This window comes from Somniosus microcephalus, chromosome 11 (genome assembly GCF_052327205.1).
Source record: "Somniosus microcephalus isolate GS21.2 chromosome 11, FLI_Smic_1.0, whole genome shotgun sequence".
NCBI classification, from domain to species: Eukaryota; Metazoa; Chordata; class Chondrichthyes; order Squaliformes; family Somniosidae; genus Somniosus; species Somniosus microcephalus.
This window is the reverse complement of record NC_140997.1, coordinates 72567154-72591297: the sequence shown is the minus strand read 5'-3', so window position 1 is coordinate 72591297 and position 24144 is coordinate 72567154. Positions and strand designations below refer to the sequence as shown.

At 45.8% G+C, this 24144-nt stretch overlaps 1 protein-coding gene across 5 annotated transcripts in view; it reads left to right on the top strand.

Moving 5' to 3' along the window:
• The window catches only part of abat (4-aminobutyrate aminotransferase), a 364265-nt gene that overhangs the window by 251677 nt on the left and 88444 nt on the right, over positions 1 to 24144 (top strand). For all 5 annotated transcript variants that reach the window (XM_086000868.1, XM_086000870.1, XM_086000866.1 and 2 more), the window contains exon 6: positions 7506 to 7555. In XM_086000868.1, coding sequence (XP_085856994.1) covers positions 7506 to 7555 — 50 coding nt within the window. The remainder of the gene's footprint in view (positions 1 to 7505; positions 7556 to 24144) is intronic.

Here is a 24144-nt window from a genome sequence, read left to right as displayed (position 1 = left end):
AGACACAATTTAGGACTCAGAACTCAGAGATTCAAACATGAAGTGCTTTATTGGAAGGAAAGGAAGTTCTGGCAAGTTCCGAACAAAGAGAGCTAAACTTAACAGAGGACACCCAACCATTTATCTCCTGTGACAGCGCCACCACAGGTGGGAGGAGAACACACAATAGAACACACAATACATAACATTTCCTCCCCTCTTAAATGGAAGGTCCACATTATTCCTCAACAGGTAAGTTACTTTCAATGCACTCAACGAACCTAGGGTAGAGGTAGACTGCCTCAACCCCTGACTTCACCCTGGGGTTTATTCTGCCCCAGTCTTGTGGGTAAGTCACTAAGCCTACAGATCCAAGCGTCTTGGAGGCCGCCGCTCTCTGACAGGATACCGGCGGTCATCGCTGGCTTCCACAGCAGTAGGCATTGACACAGGCCTGGATGGAGAAGGTTCCTGTGTCAGTCGAAAGTCAGGAGTTTGCACAGGTGGAACAGTCTCTATGACTTCCTGTGTTGGAGGAGAGCACTGTGGCAAAGGATGCTGGTTTGCAGTATCATCCGGAAACAGTTCAGGCCAACCAGCTGTTGGAGCCTCTGTGGCTGTCTCTGCTCCTAGTAACAGTTGATCTGTGTGTCTTCTCCAGACGACGTCCTCAGCAGTCTCAACCGTGTAAGACACAGGGCCCGTCTGTGCGATCACCGTAGCAGGAACCCATTTCGGCCCAGTGTTGTAGTTACGAGCTAGGACGTGCTCTCCCGGATGAAACCGTCTCTCCTTGGCTCTTTTCTCTCTCTTTTCAACTTGAGCTTGTTGTTGACGATGGACAACCTGCTCTGCCCTTGGAGGTTTGAGTAAGTCAAAACTTGTTCGCAACTGCCTCTTCATCATGAGCGAAGCGGGGGAAGTTTTGGTTGTGGCATGCGGCTCGTTCCTGTAGGACAACAGGAAGCTGTTCAGACGTTGGTGGATGGAGCCCTGACCTTGCGATGCCTTCAAGGCGTGCTTCAAAGTTTGCACGAACCTTTCTGCCTGGCCGTTAGTAGAGGGTTGATAGGGCGCAGACCTGATGTGTTGGACACCATTCACATGCAGGAAGGTTGCAAACTCCTGTGATACAAATTGTGGACCGTTGTCACTTATGAGTTGTTCCGATGAGCCATAACGGCTGAACATCTCACCAAGTTTCTCAATTGTTTTCTCTGCTGTGGTAGACCTCATCACAGCGACCTCCGGCCACTTGCTACGAGCATCTACAACCACCATCAACATCTTCTCTTCGAAAGGACCGGCGAAGTCCACATGCACTCGCTGCCACACTTCTGCAGGCCAATCCCAGGGGTGTAGGGTTGCCAGCTGTGGAACATTCCGGACCCTTTGACATGGGGAACATGTTTTGGCTTTCTCCTCAATATTCCCATCGAGACCTGGCCACCAGAAGTAGCTTCTTGCCATTTCCTTCATCCGAACCATCCCACTGTGGCCTGTATGAAGTTGTTGCAGTATAGGTTCCCTCAGAGGTGGCGGAATGATAACACGGCGTCCCCAAAGAAGACAACCTGCCTGGACGGAGAGCTCATTTCTTTTTGAAACGTAAGGTTTCAAACTAGGAGAATCTCCTATAGCTCTCCCTCGAATGACATCGTCCATTACCTCATACAGGACTGGATCGTTGCGGGTGTACCTTCGCACCTGAGCTGCAGTGACAGGTGCTCCCTCCACTTGTCCAAAGTAGAAGATGTCTATCTGACAAGGCTCTGGGGGAGTAACAGGCAAGGGTAACCTCAACAGGCCGTCTGCGTTGCCGTGCAAGTCTGATTTGCGATATTTGATGTCGTATGTGTGTCCTGACAACAGTAAAGCCCACCTTTGCATCCTGCTTGCAGCGAGAGACGGAATTCCGGTGTGGGGCCCGAAGATTGAAGTCAATGGACGGTGGTCCGTCAGGAGTGTGAACCTTCTCCCAAACAGGTACTGATGAAATTTTCGAATTCCAAAAATGATTCCCAAGGCCTCGCGCTCGATCTGCGCATAGTTACTCTCGGCCTTGTTCAAGGTGCGTGATGCGAAGGCGATAGGTTTCTCTTCACCCGAAGGCATCATGTGGGATATGACTGCTCCCACACCATATGGTGATGCATCACATGCTAGCTGCACGGGTAGCTTTGGGTCGAAGTGTGTCAGGACCTCCGATTTCAGCAATGCTTTCTTTGCTTGGGCGAAAGCTTCGTTGCACAGTTCAGTCCATTTCCATGTTTTGCCTTGACATAGCAACTGATGTAACGGCTTCAGCAATGTTGCTAAGTCTGGAATAAACTTCCCATAGTAGTTAAGTAGCCCCAGAAATGAACGTAACTGGCTCACATTCTGGGGTGCTGGGGCCTCCACGATCGCCTTGACCTTTGATGGCGCCTTATGCAGGCCAATAGCGTCAATCACATGCCCCAGGTACTCAACTGAAGACTGAAAGAATTCACATTTGTCTTTACGAACTCTGAGTCCGTACTCTTTCAGTCGTTGTAGTGTCGCATCCAAGTTCAGAAGATGATCCTCCTCATTTGTCCCAGTGACAAGGATGTCGTCCAGGTAGCACTGGACTCCTGACAGTCCACTCAAAATCTGATCCATTGCCCTTTGGAATAGAGCAGGGGCTGACGTAATTCCAAACGGAAGGCGGCAGTACCTGTATAGCCCCTTGTGTGTCACAATTGTCAGCAACTCCTTTGATTTGTCATTGACATGCATTTGTAGATAAGCCTGGCATAAGTCTATTTTGCTGAACTTTTGCCCTCCGGCCAGGCCCGTAAAAAGATCCTCAATGAGGGGAAGAGGGTACTGTTCCGCAGACAGCACCGGGTTAATAGTCACTTTAAAATCCCCGCAGATTTGAACAGATCCATCCTTTTTCAGGACAGGAACAATGGGTGTGGCCCATTTGCTCACGCTCACAGGCTCCAGGACTCCATTCTCGACTAAGGCCTCCAAGTTAGCCTCAACTTTTGGCCTAATTGCATAGGGTACAGGTCGGGCTTTGTGAAACTTCGGCTTGCTGTCAGGTTTAATGTCTAGTCTCACGCTGATCTTTTTCATGCTCCCAAGTTCCCCATTGAAGAGTTCTGCATGTTTGTTTAACACTGCAGTCAGACCTGACTCCCCTTTTGACATCATGCGGACTGCAGGCCAGTCCAGCGTGATTCTCTAGCCACGCACGTCCCAGTAGCGATGGGTAATTTCCCTTTACCACATATAGTGGCAGTTTTGCAGTCTGTCCGTTCAGTTTAACTGTCACCTCAATGACGCCTCTCATGGCCACAGGTTCACTGGTATACGTCTTTAGCACAATGTTTGTTGGCTGAAGGGTAAGATGCTTTAGCATTTTGTTGTAGACAGTGTCTGAAATAAGGGACACAGCCGCGCCTGTGTCCACCTCCATCCACACTGATTGTCCCTCCACCAGTGGTGACACCCAGTAGCCATTTGAATCACCTGCAACCGTCAGTATGTGCACCTCTTCCTCCTCAGAGGTGTCGCTCCCCTCTGTTTTGCTTGTTCCATCATACTGCACTGAATGAACACTCTTTTTCCTCTCTTGTCCAAATACAGACATTTTGCTTCCATGCTTCCCAGCTCTGTCTGTTCTTTTTTTACCTCTACAGGCACGTTCAATGTGACCCTTTTTGCCACAATTTCGGCATTCCAGCTCCGTACACCAGCAGTCATTAGCATGATGGCCCGTTTTCCCACAACGGTAACATGTGCCGTTCCGCGCACCTTTAGGCTCAGACGACACCTTGTGAACTCTCCCTATTGAACTCAACTGGTGAGCCTCCTTTTCCGCCATCTCCATGGAGACACTAACTTCAATGGCCTTTTCAAGAGTCAGGTTGTCCTCAGTAAGAAGGCGCTTCTGTGTGGCTGGATTTTGCTGACCACACACGAGTCTGTCTCTAATGGTGTCCTTCAGCACCTCCTTGAACTCACAGTGTTCTGATAACCTTTTTAAAGCAGCAATAAACATCGTCACTGATTCCTCCTCCTCTTGATTCCGTTTGTGAAATCGAAATCTCTCAGCAATAACCAGAGGTTTTGGTGAAAAATGTGCTCCAAGAATTTCCACTAGTTGCTTATATGTTTTAGTTCCTGGCTTATCTGGCTGCACGAGGCTGCAAAGTAAATTGAATGTCTTCAGCCCGATTACACTCAAAAAGGTAGGCACGACCTTTTCATTTGCCACCGCATTCGCCAATGCAAAATAGTCAAAACGTTCTGTATAAGCGCTCCATTGCTCCACATTTTCATCAAAATCACCGATGTTTCCTAATATAGTAGCCATCTCACGTTTCAAATTAAAATTTCTGTTTACTCACTGCACCTGTAACATACATAGATTCATCCGCTCCTCGTTGTCACTTGTTGTGTCGGTACCTTTCTACCTAGACACAATTTAGGACTCAGAACTCAGAGATTCAAACATGAAGTGCTTTAATGGAAGGAAAGGAAGTTCTGGCAAGTTCCGAACAAAGAGAGCTAAACTTAACAGAGAACACCCAACCATTTATCTCCTGTGACAGCGCCACCACAGGTGGGAGGAGAACACACAATAGAACACACAATACATAACAGTTTCCACCAGCCGTAAAATTTCCATATGTAATTGCTGGGCAGTTGTTGGGCAAATAGCCCAACTCCACACCAGTAATTAGGTTTTCGGTGGCGGAGCAGATGGCCTGACGACGCGCAGACTGCAAGTTCGGGATTTAATGCAAGCACTTGCGGAAATCCTGAACTTGCGGTGGATTTCAAAGGCGGTGTGATGGCGTACTGTGAGAGCTAGGGCCTAACCAGTGTTTAATAAAGGTTTAGAATCACTTCCTCGCTGTTGTATTCTATGCCTTTATTTTTAAAGCCCACAATCCCGTACGATTTGTAACAGCCTTCTCAACTTGTCCTGTCACCTTCAAAGATTTGTGTACATACAGCCCTAGGTCTCTCTGTTCCTGCATCCCCATTAAATTATACCATTTAGATTCTGTTGCCCCTCCTCATTCTTCCTACCAAAATGCATCACTTCACACTTCTCTGCACTAAATTGCATCTGTCATGTGTCTTTCCATTTCACCAGTCTGTCTCCTGGAGTCTGTTACTATCCTCCTCATTGTTTACTACATTTCTGAGTTTCGTGTCATCTGCAGACTTTTAAATTATGCCCTGTATACCCTAGTCAAGGCCATTAATATATATATCAAAAAAAGAGCAGTGGTCCTAATACCGACCCCTGGGGAACACCACTGTATACTTCCCACCAGTCTGAAAAACGGCCGTTCACCAATAGTTTCTCTGTTTTCTGTCTCTTCACAAATTTCGTATCCCTGCAGCCACTGCCCCTTTATTCACATGGGCTTCAATTTTGCTAACAAATCTATTATATATACTTTATCAAACGCCTTTTGAAAGTCCATATACACAACATCAACTGCACTACCTTCATCAGCTCTCTCCATTACTTCATCAAAGAACTTAATCAAGTTAGGCAAACACAATTTGCCTTTAACAAATCCGTGCTGGCTGTCATTTATTAATCCATATTTTTCCAAGTAACAATTAATTTTGCCTCAGATTAATGTCTCTCAAAGTTTCCCCACCACCAATGTTAGGCTGACTGGCCTGTAGTTGCCGGGTTTTTATCTCTCCCCTTTTTTGAACAGGGGAGTAACATTTGCAATCCTCCAGTCCTCTGGCACCATTCCCATATCTAAGGAGGATTGAAAGATTATGGCCAGAGCCTCTGCTATCACCACACTTCCTTCCCTCAGCAACCTAGGATGCATTCCATCCAGACCGGATGACTTTTCTACTTTGAGCACTTCCAACCTTTTAAGTACCTCCACTTTATCTATTTTTATCCTATCCAATTTCTCTACTACCTCCTCCTTTACTGTGACATTGGCAGCATCCTCTTCTTTAGTACCTTTTCATATAGAAAAATGTAACAAAGCTATATACAGTGCTGTAATTTTAAAAAGTGGACGCTGAGCCAACGAAGGAGATATTAGAAGGGGTGTCCAAATCTTGGTCAATGAGGTGAAATATAAAGAGGATCTTAAAGGAGGAGAAGGGGGTGGAGGGGTTTATGGAGGGAATTTCCAGGCCATGGGGCGACTGCTGACATGGCTATCAATGGTGGGGTGAAGGGGTGCGCACAAGCGGCCTGAGTCTTTGGAACGGAAAACTCAAGGGGGTGGGGGTTGTAGGGCTGGAGGTGGCTACAGAGATTAGGAGAGCGATTTAAACATGTTTAATTTGAGGCGTTGGGGGACCGGCAGTGAGAACAGGTGTGTTGGTTGAGTGAGACTCGGTGCAGGATAGGGTGCAAGCATCAGAGTTTTGACTGAACTGAAGTTTGTGAAGAATGGAAGATGGAAGGCTGGCCATGAGAGTATTGGAATGGTGAAGTCTGGAGGTGACAAAAGCATGGATGAATATTTCGGCACAGTTGAGTTGAGGTAGGGCCAGAGGCAGACAATGTGACAGAGGTCTTTGTGATGGAGAAGACAAGCTCAGCTGGGGATTGAATAGGATGCCGAGGTAGTGAACAGTCTGATTTAACCTTGGACAATAGCTGGTGAGGGGTCGAAGTCGTCGTCTTGACGATTAGCTGGAGGAAATTGCAGCTCATCCAAGACTGGATGTTGGATCAGGAGTATAACAGCACTGAGGCAGTGGAGGGGTGAAGAGAGATGACGGAGAGGTAGAGCTGGGTGTCATCAGCATACATCTTGAAACTGACCCCCTACCCCAATGTCTGCGATACAACTTGTGATATTTTTTACTCTGGCTTCACCACTATCCTGTTGCAACATCCAATAACAGAAGATGAGAGCACGTTGTCCACTGTGGGAGAACAAGGGCAATCATGAATAGCTGGATGTTTGGAGGAATACCAGTTAACAGAGAGGGACCTACCTGGTGTGATCACAGGATGTTCAGTAATAGCACAACACTTTTTTGAAGACTTAAAATATAAAGTGGTGTTTGTCCTTGTACAAGGATTGCAATTGTGTAACTGAGCTGTGTTTGAGCATTTCTACCTCGTTGCTGCTTGATTGTGGTTTCTGTGATGGAATCTGTTTAGAGACAAACTCAGTAAGCTGACTATTGCATATGCTACTGGACCTATTCAAGGATTGGCCATTTACAGATGCGATACCCTACTTTTTACTTGTTAAAAAAAAAACTTGCAAACCCTGAATTTAATTTTTATCTATTTAACTTAAAATGAAATTTGATTGAGACATACCAACAATTATATAGCTGATCTTCACATATTTACCCAATACCACTGTTTGGACAAGCCTGCAACATAAAGGGTATACAGTTTTATCTTGTAGTTGAAAACTGATTTGCTTTCAATTTCTTGGCTCGAAATGTTGCTGAGTGTTTAAAACTAAAAATCAAAGTCAGTGATGATTAAACGTTCAAGGTATATTGGTAATTTTTTTTTTATGTTTTAGGTTACAACCATCCTGCACTAATCAAAGTGCTGCAGAATCCACAAAATGTGGTAAGTATATGTTTTTAATTAATTACCCATATTTATTTTCTTGCCCTCTTTAGGGCATAGTGCACCAGTGCCTTGCTGAGAGGCTGGGCAATCAACTATAATGGCCTGGATTTTGCAGGGCTGATGATGGAGTACACACAGAGTACACCATCATAAGCCTTGTGAAAGGCCCCGCAAGTTCCGGGTTTCCACATGCGCGAAAACCCGGAACTTGTGATCTGTCAAGGTTTGCTTTGACAGATCTACCGCACCGACCCAAAAATCACTTTGGCTGGCACAGAGCTGGGCTGCTACTGCCCAGCAAATGCCCACAAAACTCCTGCTAGGGCCTGCTTTCACCAGCATATGGGTTAATATAAATGTTAAATTAAAAATTTTAAATCATCCACAAACATTTAAAATTAGTTTATGTAAATTGTGGCCCTGATTAAAATATTTTAAATTATTTTTCAAAACATTAAATTTCTATTGTAAATGCTTCATTAAAGGGACTTTTAATTAAATGTGAAAATGGGAACATTTATTTTTTATTCCAGTTGTGTAAATTATTTAATTGTTTGGGGACTCCTCATATGCTAATAGGGATTCCGCCATAAGCTTATGAGGAATCCTCCTTTCTGATGGGAGGACCTGGCCCACGTGATCCCAGGGACGCTTCCAATCTGCCTGTGTGCCTGGGATTCGTGGGCCTTTACGCAGACGTATGCCCACAGGCCCAGGACCCGAAGCCCGGGAGCTGCTGGTACGCCTCCAACCACAAATTCCGACCCATTGCTCTGCCAATGCAGCCAACAAGCTGATAAGCACCATGTTTAGAACATCCATGGGTAAATCGCCCTCAATCCTTTTGTCTGGCCTTTCCTTGATGCCTCTCATGATAGCACACGTGTTTAAGAATGTACTATTTGGAGAAATGGGGCCAACAGCCCTATATCCTACCACCCTATGATGGTACATCAGCATACTGCATCACCCAGTATTTGTATCTTTAAATTAAAACAGAATTTAATTGGGATTTTCCAGTCTTCTACTTCCTTTTGTCAGTTTAAAAATTTTTTTTTTACTGCTTCCTGTATGTATGCGGAGTAGGGAAATGCATGTTCTGTACATGTATGTGAGACTTCTGTTCCAAATGATTAAGGAATTTTAAAAAAACAAATAGAACATTTCAGAACTATTCCCTTACTACAGTACCAAGTTGGAGATTGCAATTTGGGTATTAAAACGGCTTAAATTATGTACAGCAGTGTTCGTGGTTATGGTACTGGACTAGTAGCCCAGAGGTTATGAGTTCAATCCCCATCAAGCCAAGTTATGAAATTGATTTCAAAGTCGCTGGTAATTTATGGGCTAGCACCAGGAAAAATGAAAGCTGCTGTATTGTTATTAAAAAATCCGATTGGTTGACTAATGTGTGCCTCAGGGAAGGGAACTGATCACTCCAACGTGATCTGACCTACACATAACTCCAGTCCAAACTACATGGTTGACCCAATACCAGGTGTGATTTTAACTCTACTTTGGGCAGAATGTGAAAATCGTCCAGGTTACTTACCCACCGGAATGCCGTCAGGAATCCATCGTTCCAAATGTTAACCTACTCTACTGAGCAGGCAAAGAAACCCTCCCAAAGCCGACAGCTTCCTTCCTTACACGTGTAGTTTTAACCGGTGGACTGAGTGGGAAAGATACTGTGGTTTTTCCGCCAGGTAAAGACAGTGGAAAAAGGAGCCATGGCCAGAAGAGGCCCAAACAGGGCCTCACAAGCAAAGCTTAGGCCTTCCCTGCCACCGACTTTTCCCCCTTACCGAACACCAGAGCCCCAGGAGACGGCTCCAGAAAGCGAGCCCGCCACCTACATTGTGTTGGTAGGCGGCCTCCGGGCCGCACCAGTCTCCACTGACCTCCCGCCCGTTTCTAGCAGGAAGTCGGCCGGCAGCACTTAAATGAGGCCCAGAAGTTAAATTAGACCCCGGGCTTAATTTCTGGAGCAACGGGTAAGTTTCTAACTCACCTCACTACCCACCCGCCCAAAACCCGCCCTGTGCTAAAATCGGGGTCACCACTGAAATAGCGTAGCAAGCCACTCAGTTACAAAACAATTGCTACCACTGCCACAGCACTTAAAGAAGAAAGCTCATCACCTTCGCAAGAGAGTGTTAATGCTAGTTCATACTTTTAAATGCAACAGGAAATGATTGCCACCAGAGAATCACCAAATTGCCCGTCTTTAGATTGCAGAACGTAAGCTATGCTGCATATACCAATATTTCAAAGCTTTAATATCATCAGCTCTAAAAGTCATAATTGATCCACCACCTTGGATGTAGTTTTTATATACATGATGTAATTTCCTATATAAAATGTGTCCGTGCCTCATTTATGTAGACTGCAGCAAAAATACAAATTATTTTTTCCAGCATTGCTGCTTGGTCAGTATGCGCAATAAGTCTATTTGCATTGCAAAAGACAAGAAGACATTAATAAAGTTGCAGAATGGGCATGTAATTGGTGACTAAATTGTAATATAGATAAGTGTGAGGTGTTACACTTTGGTAGGAAGAATGAGGAGGCCATATAAGAGAATCTTAGCTGTGAGGAAAGACTGGATAGGCTGGGTTTGTTTTCCTTGGAACAGAGGAGGCTGAGGGGAGACCTTAGTGAGGTGTATAAAATTATGAGGGGCCTAGATAAAGTGAATAGAAAGGACCTATTTCCCTTAGAGGACTCAAAAACCAAGGGGCACAGATTTAAAGTAATTGGTGGAAGGTTTAGAGGGGATTTGAGGGGAAATTTCTTCACCCAGAGGGTTGTGGGGGTCTGGAACTCGCTGCCTGAAAGGGTGGTAGAGGCGGAAACTCTAACCACATTTAAAAAGTACTTGGATGTGCGCTTAGGGATGCTCTAACCTGCAGGGCTACGGATCAAGAGCTGGGACGTGGGATTAGGCTGGATAGCTCTTTGTTGGCCGGCGCGGACACGATGGGCCGAAATGGCCTCCTTCCGTGCTGTAACTTTCTATGATTCTATACTGCTTGGGGAAGGGGGAGGGACTTGACCATAGAGGGATTTGAAAACAAGGATGAGAATTTTAAATCGAGGCTTTGCCGGACCGAGAGCCAATGTAGGTCAGCGAGCACAAGGGTGATGGGTGAACAGGGCTTGTGCACGTTAGGATACAGGCAGCAGAGTTTTGGATGAGCTGAAGCTTATGGAGGGTGGAAGATGGGAGGCTAGCCAAGAGAGCGTTGGGAAAGTCACTGAAAGAACAAATGGGGAAAAAAAGGAGACATTTTTTCTCACACTGAGGGTTCTTAGGACATGAATGTTGTATCAGAAGCAGAATTCATATTAGCTTTTTAAAAGGGAAGTGGGTAAATATTTGAAAAAGAAAAAATGTAAAGGATATTTCAAAGGGCAGGGAATTGCAACTAAATGGCAAGTTCTTTTTCAGAGAATTAGCACAATCATAATGGAGCAATGACTTCCTTCGGTGCTGCATAATTCTACAAATCTAAATGGAAAAGGTCCCTATGCAACATTATTGTGAAGGAAATAATTTAGGTGTCTCAACTAGGAGAAACCAAGATGGTTACATTTTATTTATTGAGAAATTTATGTAAAAGGCCATGGCCTAGAATCATAGAATGGTTACAGCATGGAAGAAGGCCATTCGGCCCATCGAGCCCGTGCTGACTCTCAGCTAGTCCCACTCACCCGCCCTTTCCCCGTAGCCCTGCAAATTCTTTTCCTTCAGATACTTATCCAACTCCCTTACTACCTATGGGTCTGAATATCATGTAGATTGAAAAGAGTATGAGATAAGGCAAGACACTTAGGTTTTAAAAGATTCTGCACAGAAGGCTGAGGGCGATAAGTTCCACAGCTCTGAAATCTCAACACTGAAGTTACAGGGAGAAGAAAAAACATGTGGTGTGACACTTTGAAGCTTAGGAGGAACAATAGAGCAATGTTCACAGAAACGATGACCATTGTAGTACTGATAAAAGAGACAATAAAGGTTATAACAGAGAGAGAAGTTGGAGACTATAGGTGAGAGAAGGTTCACCTAACAGACAGCAAGATTTGAGAGGTGCTTTAAGAAGCTCCTTAGATATGGAAATATTATAATGACAGCGGACCCCAAAGAATAAAATGTGATAGAAAATTCCAGAAACTGTAAGAATTGCATCAAGGAGGCTGAAAAAGAAACCATGCCACAAGTTTCAAATCTGGTTATGAAATGGGAATGGAGAACTATCGTGGAAGAGAAAAAACAACACTGGACAAAAAATGATTAAAAAGAAACAATTACTCACATGACCTTATAAAATATTACAGGTAAATAAAAAAAACTTTCATGTAGTTAAAACTATATAAATTACTTTAAGTAGAAGAAATATAAAATATTAGAAAAATATTTTATGTCTCAATAATGCTTGAAGTTAAGTAGTTCTGCTTACTATTTTAAAATAGGTATAAAATTAATAAACAAAGGAATTCTGTTTAAAGAATGTGACATTTTAATATTTAATTCTAAAACCACGTACATTTGTTCTATTTACAGATTTATGAAGGAACAGGCTACCAAGCTGTGGGGTGACCCATGAGTCGAAGAATCCTCCATAGATTCAGTTTCTAGATTTGGGGAAACATCAGTTACAGAGGAACCCACAACTCTCCTCCACCCCCATATGGCTCCACAACCTCTGTAGACTGGCCTTCAGAGGACAGAAGGGAGTTGTAAAAGCATCATCCTGGAGCTCCAAGAAGGATGGTTGCTGGCTTCTCGCTAGCACAGTGAGCAGGTTAACTAGAGAGCCAACCTATTGTGCCAACAGTGCCCCACCAAATAGCATAATATGTTATGCAATATCATCCTGTCATTGTGCATCTGGGCTGTACAGTGTCATGGATATTTTGAATAGCCTGATGAAACAGACAAGTGCCCACCTCTATTGTGGTGGAGTGTGGAAGGTGTAGCACCTGTCGACTGTGGCTGATGTATCCCCATGTGTTTTGTAGTAGGCCCAGTGGCACAAACCAAAGACAACTCTGTGGATGATCCTACCACAGGTGTGCAGTCCTCCTGTGGCTCAGCAAAACAGTGTACAGTCTTCTGGATCTTGGCTGTGCTCCCTTTGCAGACACGTGATGACCTTCAGTGTCACTCTGCTTTTCTGATACACTTAATGATGCTTTGGAGCAACTAGGTTAAACTGTATGTGGAAGAATTATCTGTGGAGAACAAAATAAAATTTTAACTGTTAAATCTCAGACTATGCAAGCACTGCATGATTTACAATTAGACTGTTCCATCCAATAAATAGTTTACAGTAAGCACAAAAACAACTGTGGACACAAAAAACATTATGTGTGTAATTTTTGGAGTGCACGCTGGCATCATTGGGTTCAATTTTCACTTGGTTTGCCTGCCATTAACAGGGTAGTGATGGCCTCCAAATGGTGTTGGTAGCCTTACCTGACAATGCAGCTCGTACCATTTCAAAAGGGACCGACTACCAGGCGTCCAAACCGCCTGCCTGTTTCAGGCAGTAGATTAAAAGATTAAAAACTTTGGCTATCATTTTTTCAGCCTTTCAGGGGCATTTTAGTTTAGGTGCTTTGTTTGTCACTTGCAGAACATTTTATTCATTGTGGGTGATTGCATTTGACCGTGTATTTCAATCACTTATCCTGTTTCTGCAGATCTTTGTATCTCTCTTACTTTTAAATTCCGAAGAATGGTCCTCGATAGTTTCCAGAAAATTACACGTCAATTCTTTGTTTACTAATTGACTGCTACAACAACAACTTGCATCTATATAGCACCTTTAACAATGAAAATTGTCTCAAAGCACTTCACGGGGGCATACGGCTAAAAATAGACGATGAGTCAAAGAAGGAGCTATTAGGAGGAATGACCAAATGCTTGGTCAAAGAATTGGGTTTTAAGGAGGGGAGGTAGTTGGAGAGGTGGAGAGGTATAGGGGCAAGGTTCAGAGCATTGGGCCTAGGCACAGCCACCTAAGGTGGGTTAAAGGGAGGGGCAATGCACAGATAGAGACAAATGGACAGTTCATTGGGGGGGGGGAGAGGGTGGGGGGGCAGTTATATCACTGAAGGAGGTTACATGGGTAGGGAGGGGTGAGGCCATGGAGGGAATTAAACGCGTGGATGGGAATTTTTAATTTTAAAGCTTTGCAGGACCAAAAGCCAATGCAGATCAGCGAGGACGAAGGTAATGGGCAGGCAGGACTTGGTGGAGGATGAGAGGCCGGCCAGGTGAACATTGGAATAGTCGAGCCTGGAGGCGATTGGCAGCAAATTGACTGACGTAGGGGCAGAGGTGGAGAATGATATGGAGCTGGAAATAGGCTTTCACTGTGATGGAGAGTATAAGATGCCAGAAGCTCAGCTTGGGGTTGAACAGGATGCTGAATTTGAGAACGGTCTAGATCAACCTGCGTCTGTAGCCGGGAAAGACGATGAAGTTGGTGGCGATGGTACAGAGTTTGTAGCGGAGGTCGAACACGTTGGTCCAGATTTTGCAGTAGGAATACCGGTGAGGCTATCGACGCTCACCGTTATTAGAGAGGAAACCAGACAGCAACTTCCAGCGTCTGCACATGTGCAGTAAAACGCGAAAATCAGGAAGTTGCTGTCCGAGTTGCCCTGCTCCTCCACAAACATCTCTACCGGTACCACACCGACAGATTCACCTTTCAAACACATGATGGGCGTGAAGTTGCAGTACTTACCCATCAGATACCCACTAAATGCACCAGAAAAGGTAGGGCTTGTCCATTCAGGTGTAAGTGAATTTTTAACGCTGTTATATGTCTTAATTATTACTAAACAACCACTTTGGCCCTGAAAATTTACTTTTACAAGTGTGGAGTCTCATTCCTTCAGATTTTAATTGTTGGAGATTTAACAAAAATAAAAAATTAAAATAAACTTTTTTTAAATTTTTCTTTCTGTCACTTTTATCTCTCTTAATCCCATCTTACATTCCCTCACTTTATTTCGCATTCTGTACATGATTTTAAATTGAGTTGAATATTTTTCTTTTATTCATTCACGGAATGTGGGCATCACTGCCAAGCCCAGCATTTATTGCCCATTCCTAATTGCCCTTGAGAAGGTGGTGGTGAGCCGCCTTCTTGAATCGCTGCAGTCCATGTGGTGAAGGTACTCCCACAGTGATGTTAGGGAGAGAGTTCCAGGATTTTGACACAGCGACGATGAAGGAATGGCGATATACTTCCAAGTCAGGATTGTGTGTAACTTGGAGCAGAACATGCAGGTGATGGTATTCCCTTGCACCTGCTGCCCTTGCCCTTCTAAGTGGTAGAGGTCGCGGGTTTGGGAGGTGCTGCCGAAAATGCCTTGGTGAACTGCTGCAATGCATCTTTTAGATGTTACACACTGCAGCCACGGTGTGCCAGTGGTAGAGGGAGTGAATGTTTAAGGTGGTGGATGAGGTGCCAATCAAGCAGGCTGCTTTGTCCTGGATGATGTTGAGCTTCTTGAGTGTTGTTGGAGCTGCACTCATCCAGGCAAGTGGAGAGTATTCCATCACATTCCTTACTTATGCCTTGTAGATGGTGGAAAGGCTTTGGGGAGTCAGGAGGTGAGACACTCGCCACAGAATACCCAGCCTCTGACCTGCTCTTGTTGCCACAGTATATGGTTGGTCCATTTAAGTTTCCGGTCAATGGTGACCCCCAGGATGTTGATGGTGGGGGATTCGGCAATGGTAATGCTGTTGAATGTCAAGGGGCGGTGGTTAGCCTCTCGCTTGTTGGAGATAGTCATTGCCTGGCACTTCTGTGGCGCGAATGTTACTTGCCACTTATCAGCCTAAGTCTGAATGTTGTCCCAGTCTTGCTGCATGTGGGTATGGACTGCTTCATTTTCTGAGGAGTTGCAAATGGAACTAAACATTGTGCAATCATCAGCGAAAATCCCCACTTCTGACCTTATGATGGAGGGAAGGTCATTGCTGAAGCAGCTGAAGATGGTTGGGCCTAGGACACTGCCCTGAGGAACTCCTGCAGCGATGCCCTGGAGCTTGGATGATTGACCTCCAACCACCACAACCATCTTCCTTTGTGCTAGATATGACTCCAGCCAGTGGAACGTATTCCCCCTGATTCCCATTGACTTCAATTTTACTACGGCTCCTTGATGCCACACTTGGTCAAATGCTGCCTTTATGTTAAGGGCAATCACTCTCACCTCACTTCTGGAATTCAGCTCTTTTGTCCATGTTTCGACCAAGGCTGTAATGATGTCTGGAGCCGAGTGGTCCTAACGGAACCCAAATCGAGCATCAGTGAGCAGGTTATTGGTGGGTAAGTGCCGCTTGATAGCGCTGTCAACTTCCATCACTTTGCTGATGAATGAGAGTAGACTGATGGGGCGGTAATTGGCCAGATTGTATTTGTCCTGCTTTTGTGGACAGGACATACCTGGGCAGTTTTCCACATTGTCAGTAGATGCCAGTGCTGTAGCTGTACTGGGACAGCTTGGCTAGAGGCGCGGCTAGTTCTGGAGCACAAGTCTTCAGCACGACAGCCAGGATGTTGTCGGGGCCCATAGGCTTTGCTGTATCCAGTGCACTCAGCCATTTCTTGATATCACGTGGAGTGAATTGAATTGGCTGAAGACTGGCTTCTGTGATGGTGGGGACCTCAGCATGAGGCCGATATGGACCATCCACTCGGCACTTCTGGCTGAAGATGGTTGCAAACGCTTCAGCCTTGTCTTTTGTACTCGCGTGCTGGGCTCTGTTAGATCCGAGTATCTTAATGTTGTGTCCTTCAATAATCAGACAAAAGACTGCAGGGAACAATCAACAGGTGTTTACTGAATGAGGGTTCAAACTGCAACTGACTGTACAGATCACTACTCAGGGTTTATATACAGGTGTGGTCACTGCCGGTACTACAGTATACAGGAGCTGTAAAAAGTAGTTCTCCCCTTAAAGGTACATACATTACAATTCCTCCCCTTTTAGATTAAAAGTACCATAACACTCATTTAACAATTAAATATCAAACTAATTACAATTAACACTTTTAACATGCAACATTAGCTGAAAATAGTCTATTTATAAATTCAGTCTTTGGGGAGGCTTCCTGATCCTTTCTGGATAGCGCCTTTCCCGAGTGTCTTGCTCTTGGTGCGGAGGCGATTCTGGCCCCCTGTCGTCGGTTGGTTCATCAGCTTCCGATGCTACTGTTTCTGAGGTAGATGCGACCTGTACGTCGGGTTCCTCACCAGGTATGTATGGCCGAGACATGGGGTTGACTCATTCCTGTGACTCTAGGATCTGGTCAGCATGGCGTCTCACAATGTTCTCCCCAACATCCACTGTGTACACTAGTGGCCCCTGCCGTGTGCATATCGTTCCTGGTTGCCATTTCTCTGTTCGGTAGTCACGGGCCAAGACTGGTTGCCCTACATTGAAGCTCCTTGTCGGCTTCTCATTGATGTGCTGGAATTGCTTATTCTCAACATCTCTTCGTACATTTGGTCTGAGCAAATCCAGAGGAGATCTCAACCTTCGGTTAAAGAACATCATGGCCGGGGCCTGGTTGGTGACTGCATGTGTCGCATTTCTGTAGGCTAACAGGAAATTGTCCACCTTATGCTGCAGTGGAATGTCGTCATCGCACATGGCCTTTACTGCTTTTTTAAAGGTTTGTACAAACCTCTCAGCCAATCCATTTGTGGCTGGATGATACGGGGCGGATGTGTAATGCCTTTTAGTGTTCCGAGTCCCTGCTGGAACACTTCTTGTGCGTCAGTTAGCATTTTTGACAGTCGTCCAGGTGTGACGTCGTCATCCTTTTTGGCATCTACAGTCAGTGCTTGTATGGAATGCCAATCTAGCTGTATCTTCCGGATCCATTCACATCCTAGTAGTGGTGGTCCTCCATCTGGCAATACATATAGGTCCATTTTTGGTGTTTCCTTGCCGTTATATATAACGTTCACCCTTATTTTTCCTTTGGGGTAGATTTTTGCCCCGTGTACGTCTTCAAGACAATCTTTGTGTATCTCAAGGGTATATGTGAGAATAGCCGCTTGTAGTCCCTTCGGTTTATGACTGTTAGGGCTGAGCCTGTGTCTAATTCCATTTTCACTTGGACTCCTGCTATCTTGAGCATGACCCAGATAGTTTGGTGATCCTCCGTTTTGATCACATTATGCAGTTTCAGACAACCCAGCTCCTTGCTTCCGGAGTCTGTATCACTCTTCTGTTCGTCTGAACTACTCTCCATCGCCTTATGTACCTTCTTGTACTTCTCCTGTGGAGATTTCTTGCTGCTGGTTTTCTTTCCCGACTTGCAGACTCTTGCTATGTGTCCTACTTTTCCACACTGTCTGCACACTTTGTCCTTGAACCAGCAATCATTATGGTCGTGTGTTGTTCTGCCGCAGCGATAGCACTTCACTGTTCCGTATGACATTTCATTTGTGCCATATTCTTGTGGTCTCCGTTGTATCTCTGCAGCGCCCCATGCGGCTGCTTCGTGTGATACTGCAATGCTGAAAGCCTTGTCCAGCGTAAGATCCTTTCCTGATAGAAGCCGTTTCTGGGTTCCTTCACTTTGAAGACCACACACAAACTTGTCCCTTAAAGTATCTGCTAGTCCTGTTCCAAACTGGCAGTGTTTCTATAGCTTGCGCAGTTCCATTAAATACTCAGCATTACTTTCATCTTTATGCTGGTTCCTTTTGTGAAACTTAAATCTTTCTGCTATCAGCAGCGGTGTGGGGTTTAAGTGGTCCTGTAGGATTGACACTATGTTTTCAAAATCCTTTTCTACTGGCTTCTCTGAGGTTACTAGGTTTCGTAGTAAGCCATACATTTTTGCACCCATTGAATTCAACAATACCAGCGCTTTCTTGTCATCTGGCACTTCATTTGCCTTGCAGTATACTTCTATGCGTTCGACATATGTCGTCCAATCTTCGACTTCATTGTCGAATGTTGTGATACTGCCACTCTTCGGCATTTTTGGGTGTGGTTAGACTGGCTTAAAATGGCGTCTCCCGCGCTTTCCTTTCTTCCCCGCTGTGGCTTAAAATGGCGTCTCCCACGCTTTCCTTTCTTCCCCGCTGCGGCTTAAAATGGAGTCTCCCGCGCTGCTGCCAACGCCGCTCTCGGCGGTCCTCGTGGCAAATGGCGACGCGCTGTGGGTTTCGTGTGCTGCTCCTGCGCTGCTGCCAATGCCGCTCTCTGCGGTCCTCATGGCAATGGCAGCACCTCGCGTTTTCCTGCGCGCCTCTCTCCCCCGTTGACGCTGCTCGGCCCTTGAACACTGGCTGCGCTCTGCTCTCTCTCGCCTCTCTCCCCCGTTGACGCTGCTCGGCCCTTGAACACCGGCTGCGCTCTGCTCTCTCTCGCCTCTCTCCCCCGTTGATGCTGCTCGGCCCTTGAACACCGGCTGCGCCATGTGTGCTCTGCCCTCTCTCCCCCGTCGACGCTGCTCGGCCTTTTTCTGTGCCGCTCGGTCGGCTCTAGCCGCCGCTGTCCGGGAAGGGTCTGCGCAGTACCTGTTGCCAGCCCGTTTCGCTGGACCACCGTGACTGGAAAGCCAAGCCTGGCTCTCGACAGCCTCCCCTGCGATGCCCGTGCTTCTGGACTCGACCTCCTTCCACTGTTCTCCAGGAGCGAATCCCTGGGAGGTGATGCAGAGTTGCAGGTAGGTTCGAATCTTTGTCGTCGCCAATGTTAGATCCGGGTATCTTAATGCGATAGCAAAATACTGCAGATGTTGGAAATCCGAAATAACAACAGAAACAACACCTAATCCCGGCCTATTACCATCTCGTCTAGCTTCTAATCTCTTTTACTTCTTTTGTTTCTTTTATACTTTTGTCCGATCGCAGCCCTGCCTTCGATCTAGTTTCTTTTCTTTCCAGTTTTGAAGAAGGGTCCGACCCGAAACGTCAACTCAAATTTCTCTCCACGGATGTTGCCTGACCTGCTGAGTTTTTCCAGCATTTTCTGTTGTTATTCCGGGTATCTTAATGTTGTGTCCTTCAATAATCAGACAAAAGACTGCAGGGAACGATCAACAGGTGTTTACTGAATGAGGGTTCAAACTGCAACTGACTGTACAGATCACTACTCAGGGTTTATATACAGGTGTGGTCACTGCCGGTACTACAGTATACAGGAGCTGTAAAAAGTAGTTCTCCCCTTAAAGGTACATACATTAAAGGCTCCACCATCATTGAGGATGGGGATATTCATGGAGCCTCCTCCCGTTAATTGTTTAATTGTCTGCCACCATTCACGACTAGATATGGCAGGACTGCAGAGCTTTGATCTGATCCGTTGGTTGTGGGATCAATCAGCTCTGTCTATAGCATGCTGCTTCCGCTGTTTAGCCTGCATGTAGTCCTGTGTTGCAGCTTCCCCAGGTTGGCATCTGATTTTTAGGTACAACTGGTGCTGCTCCTGGCATGATGGTAATGGTAGAGTGAGGGATATGCCAGGCCATGAAATTACAGATTGTGATGGAATACCATTCTGCTGCTGTTGCTGATGGCCCACAGCACCTCATGGTTGCCCAGTTTTGAGCTGCTAGATCTGTTCTGAATCCATCCCATTTAGTACGGTGGTAGTGCCACACAACACGATGGAGGGTGTCCTCAGTGTGAAGATGAGATTTCTTCTCCACAAGGACTGTGCAGTGGTCACTGCTACCAATGCTGTCATGGACAGATGCATCTGCGACAGGTAGATTGGTGAGGACGGGGTCAAGTAGGTTTTTCCCTCGTGCTGGTTCTCTCACCACCTGCTGTAGGCCCAGACTGACAGCTATGTCCTTCAGGACTCGGCCAGCTCGGTCAGTAGTGGTGCTACCGAGCCACTCTTGGTGATGGACATTGAAGTCCCCCACCCAGAGTACATTCTGTGCCCTTGCTACTCTCAGTGCTTCTTCCAAGTGGTGTTCAACATGGAGGAGTACTGATTCATCAGCTGAGGGTAGGTGATAATCAGCAGGAGGTTTCCTTGCCCATGCTTGACATCAAGCCATGAGACTTCATTGGGTCCAGAATCAATGTTGAGGACTCCCAGGGCCACTCCCTATCCAACTATAGACCACTGTACTGCCACCTCTGGTGGATCTGCCCTGCCGGTGGGACAGGACATACCCAGGTATGGTGATAGAGGAGTCTGGGACATTGGCTGAAAGGTATGATTCTGTGAGTATGACTGTTAGGCTGCTGCTTGACTAGTCTGTGGGACAGCTCTCCCAATTTTGGCACAAGTCCCCAGATGTTAATGAGGAGGACTTTGCAGGATCAACTGGGCTGGGTGTGCCGTTGTCGTGTCCGAAGCTGGTGCCTAGGTCGATGCCGGGTGGTCCCTCCAGTTTTATTATTATTATTGTTTCTCGTAGTTTGTTGCAACTGAGTGGCTTGCTAGACCATTTCAGAGGGCAGTTAAGAGTCAACCACATTGCTGTGGGTCTGGAGTCACATAGGCCAGACTAGGAAAGAATGGCAGATTTCCATCTCTAAAGGACATAAGTGAACCAGGTGGGTTTTCTCGACAATCCGATAGTTTCATGGTCACCATTACTGATGCTAGCTTTTTATTCCAGATTGATTTAATTAACTGAATTTAAATTCCCTATCTGCCATGGTGGGATTTTAACTCACGCCTGCCAGATCAGTAGTCCAGGCCTCTGGATTACTAGTCCAGTAACATAACCACTATGTTACTGTTCCCGTTCTAACTTACACCTCCTGTTTTAGACTCTGTGGACACTAAATTTAATAGATCCCGAAAACGGGCGCGGGGATGACAATGCACCTTTAACCCGTGCCCGTGCAATGCAGGCAACGCGCCAACTTTGTGATCTCTGTGTCCAGCCAGCACTAACCGCCCTGTTCATTGGCTGGACGTGTCAGCAGGGGGCCAGTATCATGAGAGGTGTAGTGTATGTGCCTTTAAGAGCCCCATGTGTACTGTAATGCCGGTAATGGCCACTCGGGCTATATAAGCCTGAGTATTGTGTTGTATCCGTTAGTTCCCCTCCAGACTTTGTTTAGTAAACACCTATCAAACCAACTCCTGTCTTCAGTGTCTCTATCAACACACAGACACAACAGTGGCGACGAAGTGGAAACGGACTTACCTACAATTCGGCAGCAGCTCAAGGACATCGATTCCTCTGGCGTCCAGAAGAATCAAGAAGTGAAAGAAGCTGTTGTTTCACCAGCTGGCCAAGCTGGTGGCAGGTACTGCGGTAATCCTTCCTGGGTGTCAGGCTGGGGCTCCAGCGGCTGGCTCTACAGCTGGGCCAAGCAGCGAAAGCGGAGGCAAGCAGTAACAGACGGGGAGGGAGCACTCGGGAGATGGCCGGCGCTGCAAGCAGGTCGGCGTTCAGACCTAGAGAGAGAGTCCGGCGGGAATGAGTCTCCAACTGTAAATAAATAAATAAATAAAAAAGAACAGAAACCGCGGGAAACAGCGTTGTCATCGGCAGCAGTGGCGGGAAAGCGCGGGAAGCGACATATCTTTTCTGCAGAAAAGAAAGAAAAGCGCGTGAAGCGCCATGTCTTTTCTAAGATGCCTAATTCTGGCAATATTGATGCTTTTGATAACGAGATAGAGGATTGGACCACATATGTGGAAAGAGTGGAGGTATATTGCACCGCAAATGGAATAGAAGATGAAAAAAAAGCTTCAGTACTTCTAAATCTAATGGGCGCAAAGACATACAAGCTGTTACGAAACTTAACCACTCCAGCCGAACCGATGGACAAGAATTTTAAGGAGATTGTTGATACCCTACACTGCCAATTCGAGGCAGGACTGGCAGATTCTCTACGAGACAAATTCGTCTGCGGTCTCCTAAGTGTAGGAACACAAAAAAGGCTATTTTCTGAGAAAGATTTAACATTGGACAAGGCTTTCAGTGCAAGAGGAGCTAGAGAGATACAGCAAAAGCCACAGGACTTCGGCACCCATGAAATGACACAGGGTTTCGAGAGATGTTATCGCTGCGGCAGATCCACCCATGACCAGAGGGACTGCTGGTTCAAGGACAAAGCATGCAGGCAATGCGGAAAGATGGGACACATTACACGTGTATGCCGATCTGGAAACAAAAAATCCACTAACAGGAAAAAAATCAATAAGGAAAAGCACAGAAAGATACAAATGATGACGGACAGTAGCTCCGAAGACCAGAAGAGCGATAGCGACTCCGGGAACAAGAGACTAAGCTCTCTCAAATTACATAATGTAATTGCCAAAGAAGATTACCAGACCATTTGGGTTACCCTCACAATAGCAAGGTCCCCAGTTAAAATGGAGCTAGATACAGGATCAGCTCTGACCGTCATAAATCGACGGGATTACGAGCGGCTATTTCCGCATATACCTTTAAAAGACACATCCATTATCTTGAAAACATATACGGGGCAGAAAGTATACCCCAAAGGAAAAATAAGGGTGCCTGTTGTATACAACGGCAAGGAAATACAGAAGTTGTATTTATACGTTCTACAAGATGGTGGTCCACCGCTGTTGGGACGTGAATGGATCAGGAAAATACGTTTAGACTGGCACTCCATTCAGGCACTGACGGTGACCAGTAAGAAAAAAAATGATGATGACGTCATACCTGAATGATTAAAAGACATCTTGGCCAACGCCAAGGAAGTGTTTCAAGAGAAACTAGGAACCTTGAAAGGCATCACCGCCTAATAAAAGTGGAAGATGCAGCAATTCCCAAGTTTTTTAAGGCAAGACCGGTGCCATATGCAATTCGTCCAGCAGTCGAGGCAGAGCTGGAGAATTTGGAAAAGGCAGGCGTATTATCTAAAATAGATTGGAGCGAGTGGGCAACACCCATCGTCCCAGTCATGAAGAAAGCATTGAAGAATGATAAATCTGAAGAACAGAGAAAAATTCACATCTGTGGAGACTTCAAGGTGACTGTAAACCCGGTCCTTCACACGGTACAGTATCCTCTTCCGAGGATAGAAGATATTTTTGCCTCACTATCCGGAGGGAAACGTTTCACCAAAATTGACTTGGCACAGGCATATCTACAGATGGAGGTTGAAGAGGCCTCTAAAAAATATCTCACGATAAATACACACAAAGGTCTGTACCAGTACAATCGACTGGTTTTCGGAGTAGCATCCGCTCCAGCTATCTGGCAAAGAGTTATGGAGCAAGTCCTCCAAGGGATTCCGGGGACTCAATGCTACCTAGACGACATCCTTGTAACAGGAGAAAACGACAACGAGCACCTTGCCAATTTGGAGCAGGTGCTCACTAGGCTGAGAGAACGGGGCCTACGAGCAAATCGCCCCAAGTGCGAATTTTTCCAAAATCAAATATCATATTGTGGCCACATAATTAATAAGGAAGGGTTGCATAAGTCACCTGAAAAAATTGAACCGGTCATAAAAGCCCCAGCACCTGAAAATATTTCACAATTAAGGTCGTTCCTGGGATTAATAAATTACTACCATAAATTTTTACCGAACTTATCAACTCTTCTACACCCTCTTAATGAACTGCTACAAACAGGAGT